Source organism: Ptychodera flava, chromosome 18 (genome assembly GCF_041260155.1).
Source record: "Ptychodera flava strain L36383 chromosome 18, AS_Pfla_20210202, whole genome shotgun sequence".
In the NCBI taxonomy this organism is placed as follows: Eukaryota; Metazoa; Hemichordata; class Enteropneusta; family Ptychoderidae; genus Ptychodera; species Ptychodera flava.
Genome location: NC_091945.1, coordinates 5,623,733 through 5,639,887, shown reverse-complemented (window position 1 = coordinate 5,639,887; position 16,155 = coordinate 5,623,733). Strand labels below are relative to the sequence as shown.

At 38.0% G+C, this 16,155-nt stretch overlaps 1 protein-coding gene across 7 annotated transcripts in view; it reads left to right on the top strand.

Annotated features, from left to right (window-relative positions):
* The window catches only part of LOC139116729 (zinc finger protein 708-like), a 62,006-nt gene extending 46,083 nt beyond the window's left edge, over window positions 1-15,923 (top strand). For 2 of the 7 annotated variants that reach the window (XM_070679347.1, XM_070679349.1), the window contains exons 2-3: window positions 5,679-5,801; window positions 10,299-15,923. In XM_070679347.1, coding sequence (XP_070535448.1) covers window positions 5,679-5,801; window positions 10,299-11,593 — 1,418 coding nt within the window. In that variant the 3' untranslated portion in view covers window positions 11,594-15,923. Of the gene's footprint in view, window positions 1-3,986; window positions 4,094-5,678; window positions 5,802-10,298 lie in introns of all 7 variants that reach the window. The other 5 variants (XM_070679348.1, XM_070679351.1, XM_070679352.1 and 2 more) reach the window with 4 other exon arrangements.
* The last annotated feature ends 232 nt before the right edge of the window (window positions 15,924-16,155 follow it).

Below are 16,155 nucleotides of genomic sequence, written 5' to 3'. Positions count from 1 at the left end.
CCTGAAATATAAAAAATTGTATTTTTAAGACAATATTGTCATTTTTGGTCAAGAAAACTGTATCTCAAAATTACTTGTTTGATAGCTTTGTAATTTGGTATAAAGTCCCTTGTTTGATAGCTTTGTAATTTGGTATAAAGTCCCGAAAGATGTTATTAGATAAATTTTCTGCTCAAAGTGTTGGGAAACCCCAAAATTTGTATATTTTAGGTACTTTTTACAGTTTGTGACCTTAAATGACCTACACCAACCAAGGATATGTTGTGAGACAATTTTGAAGGCTGTGAACATAATTTTGTCATATTTGGTACCAATTTGTAGGAAAATTTGATCCAGAAAACAAAGCTGAGGTGATTTTTTTCATTTTAGACCAATTTTTGCAACTTTTCTATGTAAGACATACAAGAACTGATGAGAAATTTGGATCAAGGATTATTCCAGATGTTGTAATCACCGCCTATCTGTAACTAACTTAAGTGCTGGTTACATTAGAATGATAACACTCATGGCATTAATTAAAAATCTCTAAGGTTGTAAATGTACTTCCTGTCATTTGGTCTTATGTAATACCAAGGGGTGGAACATTTGATATTCAGGAGGGGGTAGGGTCCAGAAGATTGATGATGCAGCATTACTTTTTTACCAGATCCCTTGTGCATTTTTGCCCACTCCCACCTGTTCTTTTTTTATCAAGCCTTCTCTGTTTTTTGTTGTTGACATTTGCTTATGTATTTATGATCTGCTTCTCCCATTGCTATAGAAGTTGATATGCATGTTCCTAAAGATGACCTCCAGTACCTAAGTTGGAGACCTGATTTGCTTTTGTCATTCTTGTTTTTCTGGTTTAAATATTTCTTGAATGGACCAATTCAAACCGAATGTGAGCACATAGTGTCCTTGACGGTATTTTTAGATGTATACGTTACGCACAATGTTCAGTGCGGCCGAGATGGTGACCGACACAAGTGGTTAGTACATTGAAAATTTCTTATTTGGATGAATTTCCTGGCCGGGTACGGCTCCTAGAAATCAGCATTTGACCCTTGTAAATCTACAGTAAGTTATTTGTCGCCAAATATCGTCTATTTTGGTCAAATTTCAATTTAACCCTGCCATCTGCAATATGGAGAATGTTTCAAGCTTTGCAAAGATGGGTCAACTCTTTTAGTCGGTTATCGGAGCACGATGGAGTACGAATTTTTCGATCACCATGTGTTGCCCGGTACGATTGACCCTTTGCTCAGAAAAACGCGCGCCGGATCAATCGCCGAGAAGTTAACCAAAAGCTGTAAAGGAGAACGAAAAACGTCCAATAACTCTTTGTCGAATATGGTCAAGGGTAAAGAAACTCAGAAAACTATTCCTGAAGAAATCTTACAATTTTTAACACGGTAGAACGTCGCCAATCGACTGGAGCTAAGATACTTCCGGGTAGCCAACGGTCTCACTCGATCGGTGGATCTGTCAGGTCATATCGCGATCTGAACAAAGTGAACCAACGTAACCTTTGACCCTTGTTACATATACAGTACGTGATTGGTTCTTGCCTTAATTTCATTACATATACGGTACGCCATTGGCTCTTCCCTACTATCCTCTATATGGACATAACCTGGACTATGTACCGATACGTATTAGTACTGTGTGTCTGTCAACATCAAAAACTCGCGAACCACTGCACTTGTTTGCTTGGTATTTGGTGTGTGGATGCATCCTGGGCTATAGATGAGATGTTATCCAAATGAAGTTTGCTTTGCCCAAATTATGCAAATGAGTTTAGAAAATGTGAAAATGGTCAAAAATTACTGACTCAAGGACCGCTATTTTGATTCCTTTGAAAATTAGTATGCAAGTACCTTAGGTGGACCCAATACTTTTATATATATTGTGAAGATATCTTGAATTTTGTATTTTTGCTGAATTTTTTTGGTTTCCTCATTTTAAGTAAAAATCATTCTTCTTTGAAACCACTCGCCGAATTGCTTCTCGAATTTGGTTTGGATGTTCGCAGAGTTTACCAGTGTTCGCGGTGACTGTTTCCTCATCGCGTACGGCATACGCATTAGTCTGCTAAAATTGCGTAATGGCTGGATTTGAATGCGTAATTTCACTTCCGCACTCGATTGATGAAAAAACTGACTGCAAAATACAATGTGCTGTTGAATAAACCTACACTACATCGGATTGTACGATGTAACATTATTTTAATGAAAACAGTTTAACGAACAACTTGAACAATGTTGAAACGTAACAGCGAAGGGTATACATGCGACCGTCATAACACATCGGGCAACCCAAAAGTTAGAGTTATGGCGGCTTATCCAGACACTTCTGCAGTGTTCAAAATTTATCGGGATTCCGACGAGCTCTACCGATGAATAATTTTTTCACGGACTCGTAGAGCAAAGTTGAAAGAAAACAGATTTATCTGCTTCGACGCCATGCTGCATGTGTGCTTGATCAAAATTTGGGAACAGCGAGACGCGATGATCGTGCACGGTTGGCATTTATATAATTTGTCGCAACATTTCTGTCAATCGCTCACTTTGTGTCATAAGTTCAGAAACTATCGTTCGCCTGAAAATTAGCAACATAATTCATAGGCACAGCTGACATGATAACATGCCTAACGTGATAACGTGTGAACTACGATTCCGATTTTTCAGACAACACCCAGAGAATCCGAAACTGTCCACACAAAATGAGTGATTGACAGAAGTGTGTTGCAACAAATTTCGTCTGGTTGTCGCCTAAGCTCAGTCGTGGGGAGTGCTTTCGGTGTTATCCTTTGCGTATAGAAAACGCATATGAAAAAAATGCGTAGAGAGTCAATTTCAATGCGTAAATACGCATGATTTTTGCGTAAATGCGAACTCTGGTTTACCCTTCTAATATTTGTTAAAATTATGACAAAATTGGCAAAATTGACGTTTTAGGGCAATTTTTATCATTTTTAGTCAAAAATCTTTAAAAATCATTACTTCTTTAAAACCCCTCGACAGAAAGCTTATTATATTTGGTATACAGATGCCTAGGGATGGCAATGGTTTGATATTTGGAAATTGTCCTGAAGTATGCATATTTGTATTTTTAAAACAATTTTGTCATTTTTGGTCAAGAAAACTCATCCTCAAAAAGTACTTGTTTGATATCTTTTTAATTTTGGTATAGTCCCAAGGGATGTTATCAGATAAATCTTCTGCTCAGAGTGTTTAGAAACCCCCAAATTTGCATATTTTAGGTAATTTTCTCCATGTGAGACCTTAAATAACCTATACAAACCCAGGATATGTTGTGAGACAGTTTCAAAGGCTGTGAACATAATTTTGTCATATTTGGTATCAATTTGTAGTAAAATTTGATCCAGAAAACAAAGCTGAGGTAAATTGTTTCATTGCTGACCAATTTGTGGAACTCTTCCATGTAAGACACAAGAACTGATAAGAAATTTGTATCCAGGATCATTCCAGATATCATAATCACCCAAACAGTGGAAGGCATTTCACTATCAGGCAGTTCTGACATGCCATGGCAAGAGCGCTCTATTGGAGATTATCGGAAGTCGGTAAACATTTCTTATCAGGGTCTTAAAAATTTTCAGTTCACAAGTAATGTATAGGGATTAAAATACGGGTAGGATGGAGACCTACGCCCTACAGTCTACAGTGGTTACAACGCATGCTTGCATAAACAATGGCGGATCATCTTGTGCACATGCTGCAAATACTACTCTATCTGACTTTGCGTTCTAAAAGTCAACGACTCAGATTTAATGGCCATTTGCATCAAGCGGTACCAATCCATGGTAACTTTAACTTGACAGACTGTCCACGCTGCACTCAGTGTGACAGTTTTGGACGACCTAAGTTTTCGGACATTTAATGACATTCTGTTTGTTATACTCACTTCTCTCCATATTGATTGTGTTGTACAAGTCATGTGACTGCACATTAAGTCAGCTGATACTGCTGTCCCATTTTGGATAGCTTTTTTAGGTAGAAGCTATTTCGGGCTACAAACTTGGCGAAGTTAGCCAAACCGTATGATACAAGGTGCCGAAAGCAACACACAGAGATAGCCCGTGTACGGTAAGGTAAGCGCCTCGTGCGTCAAAATATTGTTGAGTTGTCCATGGATTAAATGTAACTTATTATCACAAAATATTTATATATAGTTTTCTAAACACATTGAAATTGAAAATCAGGGTTTTGAAGTTTCAAATAATCAATATTTAGCCCCAAATCACAAATATGACGTCCGATTACTGCGATAGCAGTCCGATTACTACGCACTTATCCTGGTGTCAATAATTTGGCAACTTTGACCCCTTAATACCACTTTCATCGTGTTAACAATTTGAGAATAAACATAAAGATTCAAAAGGGCATGGTAATAAGATTTCATAGTGCTCGTCATTTATGAAAAGGCTTTGGGCGAAATTCACTACTCTGTCCGAAAACTGTCACACTGAGTGTACCTACTGAATGCACGGTCAGGGTTTATGACAGGTTTGTGACCTACAATTTAAGCCAAATCGTCAAAAAATGGCATCGTCTTCTTTCCTCTGACACTTAGTTTGTTGTTGTCAATAACTGCCTTGAACTGTGTATGTAGACGCTTAATTTCCTTGTGAATTTAAACTGCTGTCCGCTCAAGGCCTTTAGCCATCCCTTTTGAAGCAATCACTCCATAAACCCAGGAATTCCTCGATGGCGGACATTTGTTGGATGCCTTCATCTTTTCAAGTTGAAAGCAATAATCAAATCTCCCATTCACTCCAGTTATTGCCACAATCGTGAACCACTGCTCTTGTGAGATCAGCCATGCTTTCTGTATGGTGTACCAAAGCATAATGAGGCAATCTGCGTAGGCACAGGGTGTATAGGACGGCTTTTTGAGTCCACGTTTTTTCACATGTGATTTAAGTCGCTGTTTAGGACAGAGCACCACCCCTAGACCTACCCCCCAAGAGCATAAAAAAAATGACGGCTCAGGGGTGTCCGGACCTGTTCAGGCGTGGCACTCATCAGAGATTTACAAATTAAGGCTGTCCCCTCTGAGTCAATCCTAACCTGCACATCTGAATGGCACTTATCTGTAAGTAACTTAAGTGCTGTTTTCCTTTAAATTATAGCGCTGATAGCATTAATTAAAAATCCCGGAGGTTGTAAAAAGTTGACTATTTTACATTTCTTCAATACTAAGGGGTAGAACATTTGATATCAGGGGGGTCCAGAAGATTGATGAGGTAGCATTTTTTTCTCCTCTCTCCCACCTTTTCTTTATGTCAAGCCTTCTCTGGCTGATTATTTTATTGACATTTGCTAATGAGTGTAGGATCTGCTTGTCCTATTGCTATAGAAGTTGATATGTATATTCCTAAAGATAACCTCCAGTACCTAAGTTGCAGACGTTATTTGCTTTTGCCATTCTTGTTTTTCTGGTTTAAATATTTCTTGAATGGACCAATTCAAACCAATTGTGAGCACAGTGTCCTTGACAGTATGTTTCTTAAAACTCAGTTGTGCTGGAGCACATTGTTATGGTGCTTATATTTTCAGTGAATATCCATGATTATATCTGATTATTTTTGTTGTTTCAGTCAGGGTACATCATAGATTAGCTGTTAATGTAACTCTAGGGTTTCTTACCATTCAATTTTTTAATGTTTCTTTCAGAATATTCTGAAATTTTCAAATCTCTAAAACATTTGGACAAAATGCATGAACTAGTGAAACCAATAGAGACACTGACTGAAAGGATGTGCCAACAATATCAAGACAATACATTATCAATGAAAGGTAAGGTTTTGTTATACAGGGCAGTTGCTGAGTTTTTTCGGTAGGGTATGTTTATATGTGTGTGTTTGTTGTGTGTGGATCTGACATGAATGTACCACATAGCACACAGGCCTTCACCATTTTGTTTTTTATTGCAATCTTATGATATGGCTGCAATTTTGTCATTCTCTGATCTATACATAACTCCATAAATTTTATTCCAACTTGAGTATGAGTTTGACAATGTTTTGCCATAAATTTCAATGAGTCTAGTGTCAAATGAGTTGCCTGAGAAAGAATTCACTAAATTCTACCAAAATACAGCTGAACTATAGTTAGGGTCTATGGCTGAACTTGTCTCATACATTGATACCGGTACATAAATTTTCATGCTTCTATGCGTATTTGTGCATCAGCACACCTAACTTTCTTTGCACTGTGTCAAGTATTTAACCTATTTCCATGGAATAAGGCTGCTGCTACTGAAACGGAAGTCACAGGACTGTGGGCGCACAATAGGGGAATACTGATGATGCAGCCATTTGCATACACTGGGCGGGAGTATTTGAATTTTCATAACATTGCTCTGACTGTATAATAAATTTCAATAATCATGATGGGCACTTTAGTGACATACGCAAAGAGGTGTCAAATGGTCGTACAGGTAACAGATTTTGAAACATAAGCATTTTCTGACAAAAACGTAACATTTTTTTTATTTTTGACTCAAGTTTTGTCCCTACTGTATATATTCACTGACATCATATGCAAGACTCAATGACAATGAACGCCTGGAATCTGGCAATATTATAGGTTTCTGTAACCAAACACGGCACATCCGACTGGCACATTTGCATAGATTAACAATAATCTTGCTTTTATAGGGGAAGTTTCTGTTTAAAACGAAATTGGCTGACTTTGGACTCCTTTAACTTGATGTCATCATAGACCCTCGAGAAAAACGGGACAGGCAACTGCTGTGGTTTTCTTTGTGCGATCTATCTTGGAATATATTAAGTTTATTTGCCAAGTGGTCCCCGACAACAATACTTCGTACTGAACACTGAATCTCATTAACGATCAAACTGACGTTCTGAATATGTACACTTTGCTCTTGCATGGCACGTTCCGAGTAATGACACAGAGAATTTTGGAGTTTTTTTGATACCAGTCATGGTGAATGTTCTGGTAACCATGAAGATCACATTTTGGATTCTAGCCGAAGCCAACAGGAAAACATCAGACGATAAAAACAGTGTACATTTAGCCATAGACGCTACAGAAAACTCTTGCTAGGTATCGACATCTTAAGTTTACGTTCCCTACCATAAAAATCTCCGATAACAACAAACATTTACAAGTTAGACAGGTTTACACTTACCCAGTCCTGTGAAACAAAAATCTGACCTTTATGTCATCTGTCACGCAAAATTTGATGAAAATCAGGGTACACAAAAAATTGACTACTCCATCGGAGCTCATATACACGACCTCTAACATTTTGGTACTGTTTTAGCCTAAAGAAACACCAAAGTTCGGATATGCTACACATGTCTACACCCGCAAAGTACTAGAAATTTTTAACACTGACTTTCACTGTCAGGCGAAACTTTGCGATAAATCGGGATTCTACAACGGTTGGTGGAGTCAGAAGCGGTAAGGTAGACATGCATTTACACAAAGCTGAACACTGCCCTCACAAATTTGGCCGTTCACAGTATTTAAACAACAACATCGCAGTAGTTAACATACATACTTTACCGAATCATGGAGCACTCCTCGCACAGAAAATATTCCAACAGTTAAAATACTGCAAAAACTAGGGAAAATTAGGAGACACATAGACGATTGCAGAATGTAAAGAACTCTGTGATGTCAACTGCTGTCAAGTCTGGAACTGCAGTGATATGAGTTTCGGATTTCTATTCGAAACTTTGTCACTTTACAGCAATATACTGACTCCCTGCAGACTTCTAGTTGCATCGAATCTCGCTAACAATATGTAAAAAGTACTTTAAAACCATTTTGACGAATTCTTCTCAAAATAGTTGTAACACTTTTCTTTCTAAAAGTGGACTTGCGGGTAATCCGAAATAACTCGTAATCCGAAAACATTATTACTGTATACCCGCATGCACGTGTCTATGAACCGGATGTTGTGCAGTCGATCGAGTCCAGCTTCATTCCGTCCCTGACCCATTAACACCTCTTAATTATTCCAAGTAGGATGGCACGCTGCTAATCCCATAGACCCTTTGTTGTCTATCGCAGTTGCCTGTCCTGTTTTTCTCGAGGGTCTATGATGTCATGTTCTTTTTAAGGCAAATGTCCCAAAAAATGCATATGCTCGCCATCATTGTATGATATACCAAATGAATGCCAGAATTCATTTATGTCACTCATTAATGTTTAGAATCATCTTTGGGTGGTCAGCCACTTGCGTGTAAAATGACAAACTGCTTGTCAGACATGTCTGACAAGCAGTCTTTTGCAGTTTTTTACTTGATATCGATCTTTGTGATCAGCCATACTTCTATGTATTGGACTGTTGTGTTAATATACATTGCTTTCACGACTTTGACTTAATACAAGTGTACAAGTGTACTTGTACTTTGATCACAGTCTGTGCCTTGCTGCCTTTGGTGTGTTCAGTAACTGTGTATGAAAGTTGACCTATCTGTGCTCTCCCTGGCCTTTAGAAATTGTTAGTAAATTTACGAATTTGGTTCAAAATAAATTAGTAAGCATAAATTATGTAATGCTGAGCCCGCCCATTTTCAACGAGCACTTCTGGTACTCAATAAATGATGTTAAGGGTACAGAAATGATGATGATTTCATTATAAACAAAGGAAAGTGAAAAATTCCTTTTTAGATTTTTTTGACGATGAACACTCATATTTTGATACACATTTTCAAAAGATCCATTAAATAACACAGTACATCATGGGTCATGAGTGCTTGTAACATTGAAATTTCTTCCTTGTTTCAATAAAGTGTGTCATTTTGGTCAACCGGCCCATGAATGTTATTCAATTAATCGATCTTTCTTACACAACATAACATTTTCAAGTATATTGTGACACAAATCGTAACTCCCTTTGTGTGTGTAGTCAGTGCTTTATATTAATATATGAAGTGATCATTAATATTATCAGTGTTTGCACAAGTTTTAGATGCTAGAAAATCTCTGACCTGTTTTTCATATTTGGGAAAGTTCTGTTACTTTGAAAGTATGCATGTCATCCATAGGTGTGTGGTGCCTCTTGGTACTGCAGTCATTATGCAATATAAATTCTTTTAAAACAACCACTGATCAGAACATTTGGCAGTCTGTGGTTTCGCACAAATTTTGTCTGATTATAACAGCAAATTTGAGTACGCAAACTGAGACTGGTGATCCTGCTAATGTTTTCTTAGAGACAGTTTTACTTTTAAAACGCTGCAGATGATCGTCATTTATTTTTTGTCTGGATAAACGTTTTCGTCTTGGGAGTGTGCACAGCATTGTCTTTGGATCATCAAAGAAAACTATCAGTATTCATAACATTTGCTGAGACAGTTTCTTGTAAAATATTTTGAAGGAAACCTATTAAAATTGGCAAGTTCACTTAAAAAGATTCAATCTGCAGATCGTTAAATGACAAATCTATGACAACTAAGATTTCCGGCTAAGATTTCCGGCTCTTTTCCACCTCCGCTCCATGTACAGACAAACACTTTGCAGTACGGTACATCGTTCAACCATGCGCGGTCCGGATTGCAGTTCGACTATCTTTCCGGCTGACTGTCTTGATCTCTTCTCGGCGGTTTCATTGTTTCCAATTTTTTCATATCAGGTGCCGTATTTATGCCTAACTTTCTTTCCCAGCTGAGGATACTACAGCTAAAGCATTTGTAACTGCCCGCTTCCCTCGATCCCCTTCACCAGCGTCCATTCAGAAAGTTGACAGCATGTGAGTGTTTGGGTATCTCGAAACTACCGTAATGCATGGCACACCAGTATCTGGGTACACGACCCGGGGATCTTGAAACCTTTTCGCGCATGCTCATGTTAGCACAGGTCAAAGTCCACACCATTGTCGATGCGCCGATGATAGGGGCAGAGTAGTTTTTGAAAGACGAAATATGACAGTATTTCCGCGGAATTCATAATCTCGACCGAAAATCAGGCTTCAAAATAACAAAATTGTTCGTAAATGGCCGATCGGGCATGTATTTTTTTTCGTAAATTTTCATTTTTGTTCGTAATTTACGAACGTTACGAGCGACAGCGAGAGCACAGCCATACATGTAAGTTTTGGATTAAAGATCATTATCATCCTATGATGGCTATTGCTTTGCTCTTAACTATCACATGAAAATCATGAAAAGTGTCTCCATTTTGTCCAATATTATCTGAAGTTGTTATAAGAAACATCAAAAGCCTTTATCTCTATGTCCCAAGAGTGCTTTATGGAGCCATGTTGTTACTACCATACTCTACTGAACTGTTTTATATTAACCTCTCTAACAACAGATGCATCAATTATTGTACAGAGCATCATGCAACATGGCTTTATAACATTGGAATATGACATGTCCAACCAAGAGAACAGCAATGGTTATGAAGACCTGACTCCAAGATATGAGGGCGATCATATTGAAGACCGAACTACATTACACAAAGACTCCTTCCATATGGTTGAGTGCAATTCTCATAATGGGGACAACTATGATGGTGAAATCAGCACTGGGTGTGGTAAAATTTATATGAAAAACAGCAATGATGGAGCACATAGCTTGAACTATTCAGGAGCACAAGAAAGTGAATGTGAAGAAGGGTTCAAGACCTTCCCACACAGCATTTATCTCAAGGGGCTTGCAGTGATTCCATCTGATCTCATATCATTCCAACACAGTGAATGGGGTAAAACATTAATTCAGAATGGCAATCTTCAGACACAAATATTGACAAACTCAGATATCAGACCACATAAATGTGAAGAATGTGGTAGAACATTCACACAGAACCGCTATCTTAAAAGTCACATATTGACCCATTCAGAGATCAGACCCCATAAATGCGAGGAGTGTGGTAAAACATTTAAATGGAAGAGTAGTAAAAACAAGCATATGTTGATCCATTCTGGTGTCAGACAACATGAATGTAAAGAGTGTGGTAAAAGATTTACACTTAAGAGCTATCTTAATAAGCATGTGGTGATGCATTCTGGTGTCAAACCGCACGAATGTAAGCAGTGTGGTAAAACATTTAAATGGAAGGGTGATAAAAACAAGCATATGATGATCCATTCTGGTGTGAGACCACATAAATGTGAAGAGTGTGGTAAAATATTTACACTTAAGAGCTATCTTAATCAGCATATGTTGATCCATTCTGGTGTCAAACCGCACGAATGTAAGCAGTGTAGTAAAACATTTACAAAGAAGGGCGCTCTTAAAAGGCACATATTGACCCATTCAGAGATCAGACCCCATAAATGTGAGGAGTGTGGTAAAACCTTTAAAAGGAAGGTCCATGTACTCAACCACATGTTGATCCATTCAGGTGACAGACCACATGAATGTAAAGAGTGTGGTAAAAAATTTACATATAAATGCGATCTTAATAGACATTTGTTGATCCACTCTGGTGTCAGACCACATGAATGTGAAGAGTGTGGTAAAAGATTTACATATAAACGCGATCTTAATAGACATATGTTGATCCATTCTGGTATCAGATCACATGAATGTAAGCAGTGTGGTAAAACATTCACAGAGAAAGGCGATCTTAAAACACATATGTTGACCCATTCAGAGACCTCATAAATGTGAGGAGTGTGGTAAAACATTCACAGAGAAAGGCGATCTTAAAACACATATATTGACCCATTCAGAGATCAGACCTCATAAATGTGAGGAGTGTGGTAAAACATTCAAAAGGAAGGGTGCTCAAATCACCCATATGTTGATCCATTCTGGTATCAGACCACATATTTGTAAAGAGTGTGGTCAAACATTCACAGAGAAGGGCAGTCGTAAAAGGCATATGTTGATCCATTCTGGAGAGAGACCACATGAATGTAAAGCGTGTGGTAAAACATTCACACACAAGAGCACTTTAAGAAAGCATGTGATGACCCATTCTGGTGTCAGACCCCATCAATGTAAAGAGTGTGGTCAAACATTCACAGAGCAGGGCAGTCTTAAGAGGCACATGTTGACTCATTCTGGTGAGAGACCACATGAATGTACAGAGTGTGGTAAAACATTCACACACAACGACCGTCTTAGAAAGCATATGTTGATACATTTTGGTGTCAGACCACATGAATGTGAAGAGTGTGGTAAAACATTCACACAAAAGGGAAGTCTTAAAACGCATATGTTGATTCATTCTGGTGTCAGACCACATGAATGTAAAGAGTGTGGTAAAACATTCACACAGAAGGGCCATCTTAAAATCCATATGCTGATCCATTCTGGTGTCAGACCACATGAATGTAAAGAGTGTGGTAAAACATTCACACGGAAGGCCAATCTTACACGCCATATGTTGGCCCATTCAGAGCTCAGACCCCATAAATGTAGAGAGTGTGATAAAACATTTAAAGAGAAGGGCAGTCTTAAGAGTCACACGGTGACTCATTCTGGTGAGAGACCACACAAATGTACAGAGTGGTAAAACATTCACACGGAACCACCGTCTCAGAATGCATATGTCCATTGCAATAAGTGTCATGAAGGCGATCTTAAAAATCACTTATTGACCCATTCAGAGATCAGACCCCATAAATATGGGGAATGCGGTAAAACATTTAAAAGTAAGGGCAGTCAAACCAACCATATGTTGATTCATTCTTGTGCCAGACCACATGAATGTAAAGACTGTGGTCAAACATTCACAGAGAAGGGCCATCTTTAAAGGTATATGTTGATTCATTCTGATGTCAGATAACATTAATAGTGTGGTCAAACATTCACATTTAGGTTCCATTTCAAAAGCCATATGTTAACCCACTCACAGATCACATGAACACAGCCGCTCAAATATCTGACAGTATAAGAGCGTGGTGACACTTTACCTCAAAAAATGATTCTATAATCCTTATATTGATCAAATTTGATGTCACATCATACCATTGCAATAAGCATTGTACGCCATTTAAACAGGATGGCAGTCTTGAGAGACATGTTTACCATACAAATGTAAGACCTCATGAATACAAAGAATGATTTAAAACATTGGATACAAGAGTTTCAAATGTAAAATATCAATGTATGAAAGCAGGTAAAATATTATCATTAGAGAACAACCTCAGGCAATCAATCCAATAACACATCAGACTCTGTGAATGCAGAGAGTGGGGACTGATAGCATGTTTACTTTGCTAAATATTTGGCTGTGCTGCATGGGGGAAAAAAATCCCAACAACAGAACCATCTTGACATACCTAGATGTAGGCATGTGAATATCTTACCTCCTGAAAATGAAATAGAACGTATGAACTGAGGCGTTTAATGTCTGGATTTTTAGCTCAAATTTGGTATACTATGTGAGGTTATCGTATAATCAGTGGCATCTGTATGTATGTGTGTATGTATGTGCATTTGTAAGTATGTATGTACCGGTATGTATGTACCAGGTATATGCGTATAGTATGTCTGTCAATGTCAAAAACTCACGAACTGCTGCACTTTTTAGCTTGGTGTTTGGTGTGTGGATGCATCCTGGGCTGTAGATGGGATTTTGTTCAAATGAAGTTTGCAGTGCCCAAATTATGCAAATGAGCTTAACAAATGCGAAAATGATCAAAAATTACTAACTCAAGAACCACTGTTTTGATTGCTTTGAAAATTAGTATGCGAGTGACTTAGGTGGACCCTATACCGGTACAGTTTTATGTATACCATGAAGATATCTTGAATTTTGTATTTTTGCTGAAGTTTTTCATTATTTTCCTCATTTTAAATAAAAATTATTCTTCTCTGAAACTGCTGGCCCAATCACCCTCAAGTTTTGGTTGGATGTTTGCATGGGAGTTACCTTTCTGATTTGTTGAAATTACGAAAAAATTGGCAAAATTACCGTTTTGGGGGAAATTCAAAAAATGTTGAAATGTTTTTTCTTTAAACAGCTGGACAGACTGCTTTTATATTTAGTATACAGATGTCCAGGGATGACAACAGTTGGATATGTGGACATTGTCCTGAAATATGCAAATTTGTGTTTTAAAGACAATTTTTCCATTTTTGGTCAAGAAAACTATTTTTAAGACTATTTTGTCATTATTGGTCAAGAAACTTGTTTTCAAAAACTACTTGTGTGATAGCTTTGCAATTTGGTATTATAATAATAAACTTATTAAAAGTAACTTTTCTATGTAAGACACACAAGAACTGATAAGAAATTTGGACCCAGGATAGTTCCATATTTCATAATCACCCCCTCCCCCAGTGGAAGACATTTCACTATCTGTTCTGTTTACATTTGAATGATAGCATTATATAAACAATTCCCAAGGTTGTAAATAGTTCATATATGTGTCATTCAGATTGACCACTTTGCGTCGGTGTAGCACCGGTGCTGGGCCCGGGCAGATGTAAATAACCAATATGGACAGGCTGCGTCAGCCAAGGGCTGACGTAGTTTGGTCCCAGCAAGAAGGGGTTCAGGGCCGACACTAAATTTGGGCCCATGCAAATTTGCGTGTGTGGACACGTTACCTTGGCCCTGATCCCAGTTGCCTCCACCATAGATCGAAGTTGACCTAGTCACCCTATGAACACAAAACAAACGGCATCTGAAACTAATGTCTACAAGTATCAAAAGTTTTCAATCCAGTCTTTATCATCCCATGTACGCAGAATATAAATGTTTTTACTATAACCCAAACGGGATTCGAACCCCCACACACTCACGGCAACATCGCCTAGCTGATAGGCCTCACACAAAACCAGTCGGCCACTGCTTCCACCCAAAAAGAGTTGGTCACAGTAACCGACTTAGATGTTGCAATTCTGTGCGCGAACTGTATCTTCCAACAAATTTTTGTTCCAGAAGCAAGACCATATTATTTGACTCACAGTACACGTAAGAGACACATTGAGTAACAATGATGTCAAAAATCCCACACACCAGTTAATTCTCTGCCGCCGTCGTACCCTATTTTCATCTAATAAAGAGTCAAGATTTCTCCGATGATCAAAATGGCGAGTGGTGGTCATATTTGCCCTTCCTGTGTGTAAAAAAGACAGGAAAATCATGAACAGTAGAAACAGTGTGCCATTATTCAAATCTGCAATTTTGCACTTTGACAGGTCAGAGGTCACAAAGGATGGTAAATTTACATTTGCCCTAATTCTGGTACTGGTAACCGTGGATAAGTGCGGAGGTGGCCCAAATCTATTCCCAAAGGACAATTATTTTACGATGGCCAAATTTCAATTGGATTGCAAAGGTGAACGAAGTCATATTTTACATTTCTTACAAGGGGTGGAACATTTGATATTGGAGCTGGGGGGTCTAGAAGATTGATGAGTTAGCATTATTTTTTTACCTGATCCTTTGTACATTAGATTTTTCCCACTCCCTCACCTTTTCTTTTTGTCAAGCCTTCTCTGTCTGATTTTTTTATTGACATTTGCTCATGTATAGGATCTGCTTGTGCCATTGCTTTAGAAGTTGACAAGTATGTCCTTACAGTTGACCTCCAGTATCTAAGTTGTGAAAATTGTTTGCTTTTGTCATTATTGTTTTTCTGGTTTAAATATTTCTTGATTGGACCCATTCAAAGTGAATTTGAGCACAGTGTCTTTGATGCTTTTTTCACAATATGTTCCTAACTGTATCTTCAGAATTTTGTGATGTAATCTTTATTAGGAATGTGTCATGATGGTGTTACACTTAAAAAAATAAGTTTGATTTACTAAGACTGTCAAAAGTTTTATTCTAGAATATGGCTGACGATATCTAGCTTCATCTCGGTGAAATAACACCAAAGCTTTACAGTAAATTGGCTCCGCTGTATTCTTTGACAACACTGCAATGAAGAATATGTTTGTTTGCTGGTAGAGGGACCGTAGCTGGTTTTAGTTTACCAATAAAATCACAGTAGCTCTTATGCAGGTGCTGTTAGAATAAAATGTTTGAAAAATATTTTGCCGTGTATTTCCATGTATCAGATCGGTCATTGTATGGTTGATGTATCAGCACTGAGAAGGGTAATTTGCTGAATGTAGCCATGCCATGAACATGATATATTCAAATCATTAAATGACCTGTTCAGATTATTTTTCGAGTGTGTTATGTGCAATTGAGGTCAAAGATCACTGCTGCCATGCAACATTTTGATGGCTTTCCACCAAATATCAAATTCGTATTTCTTTGG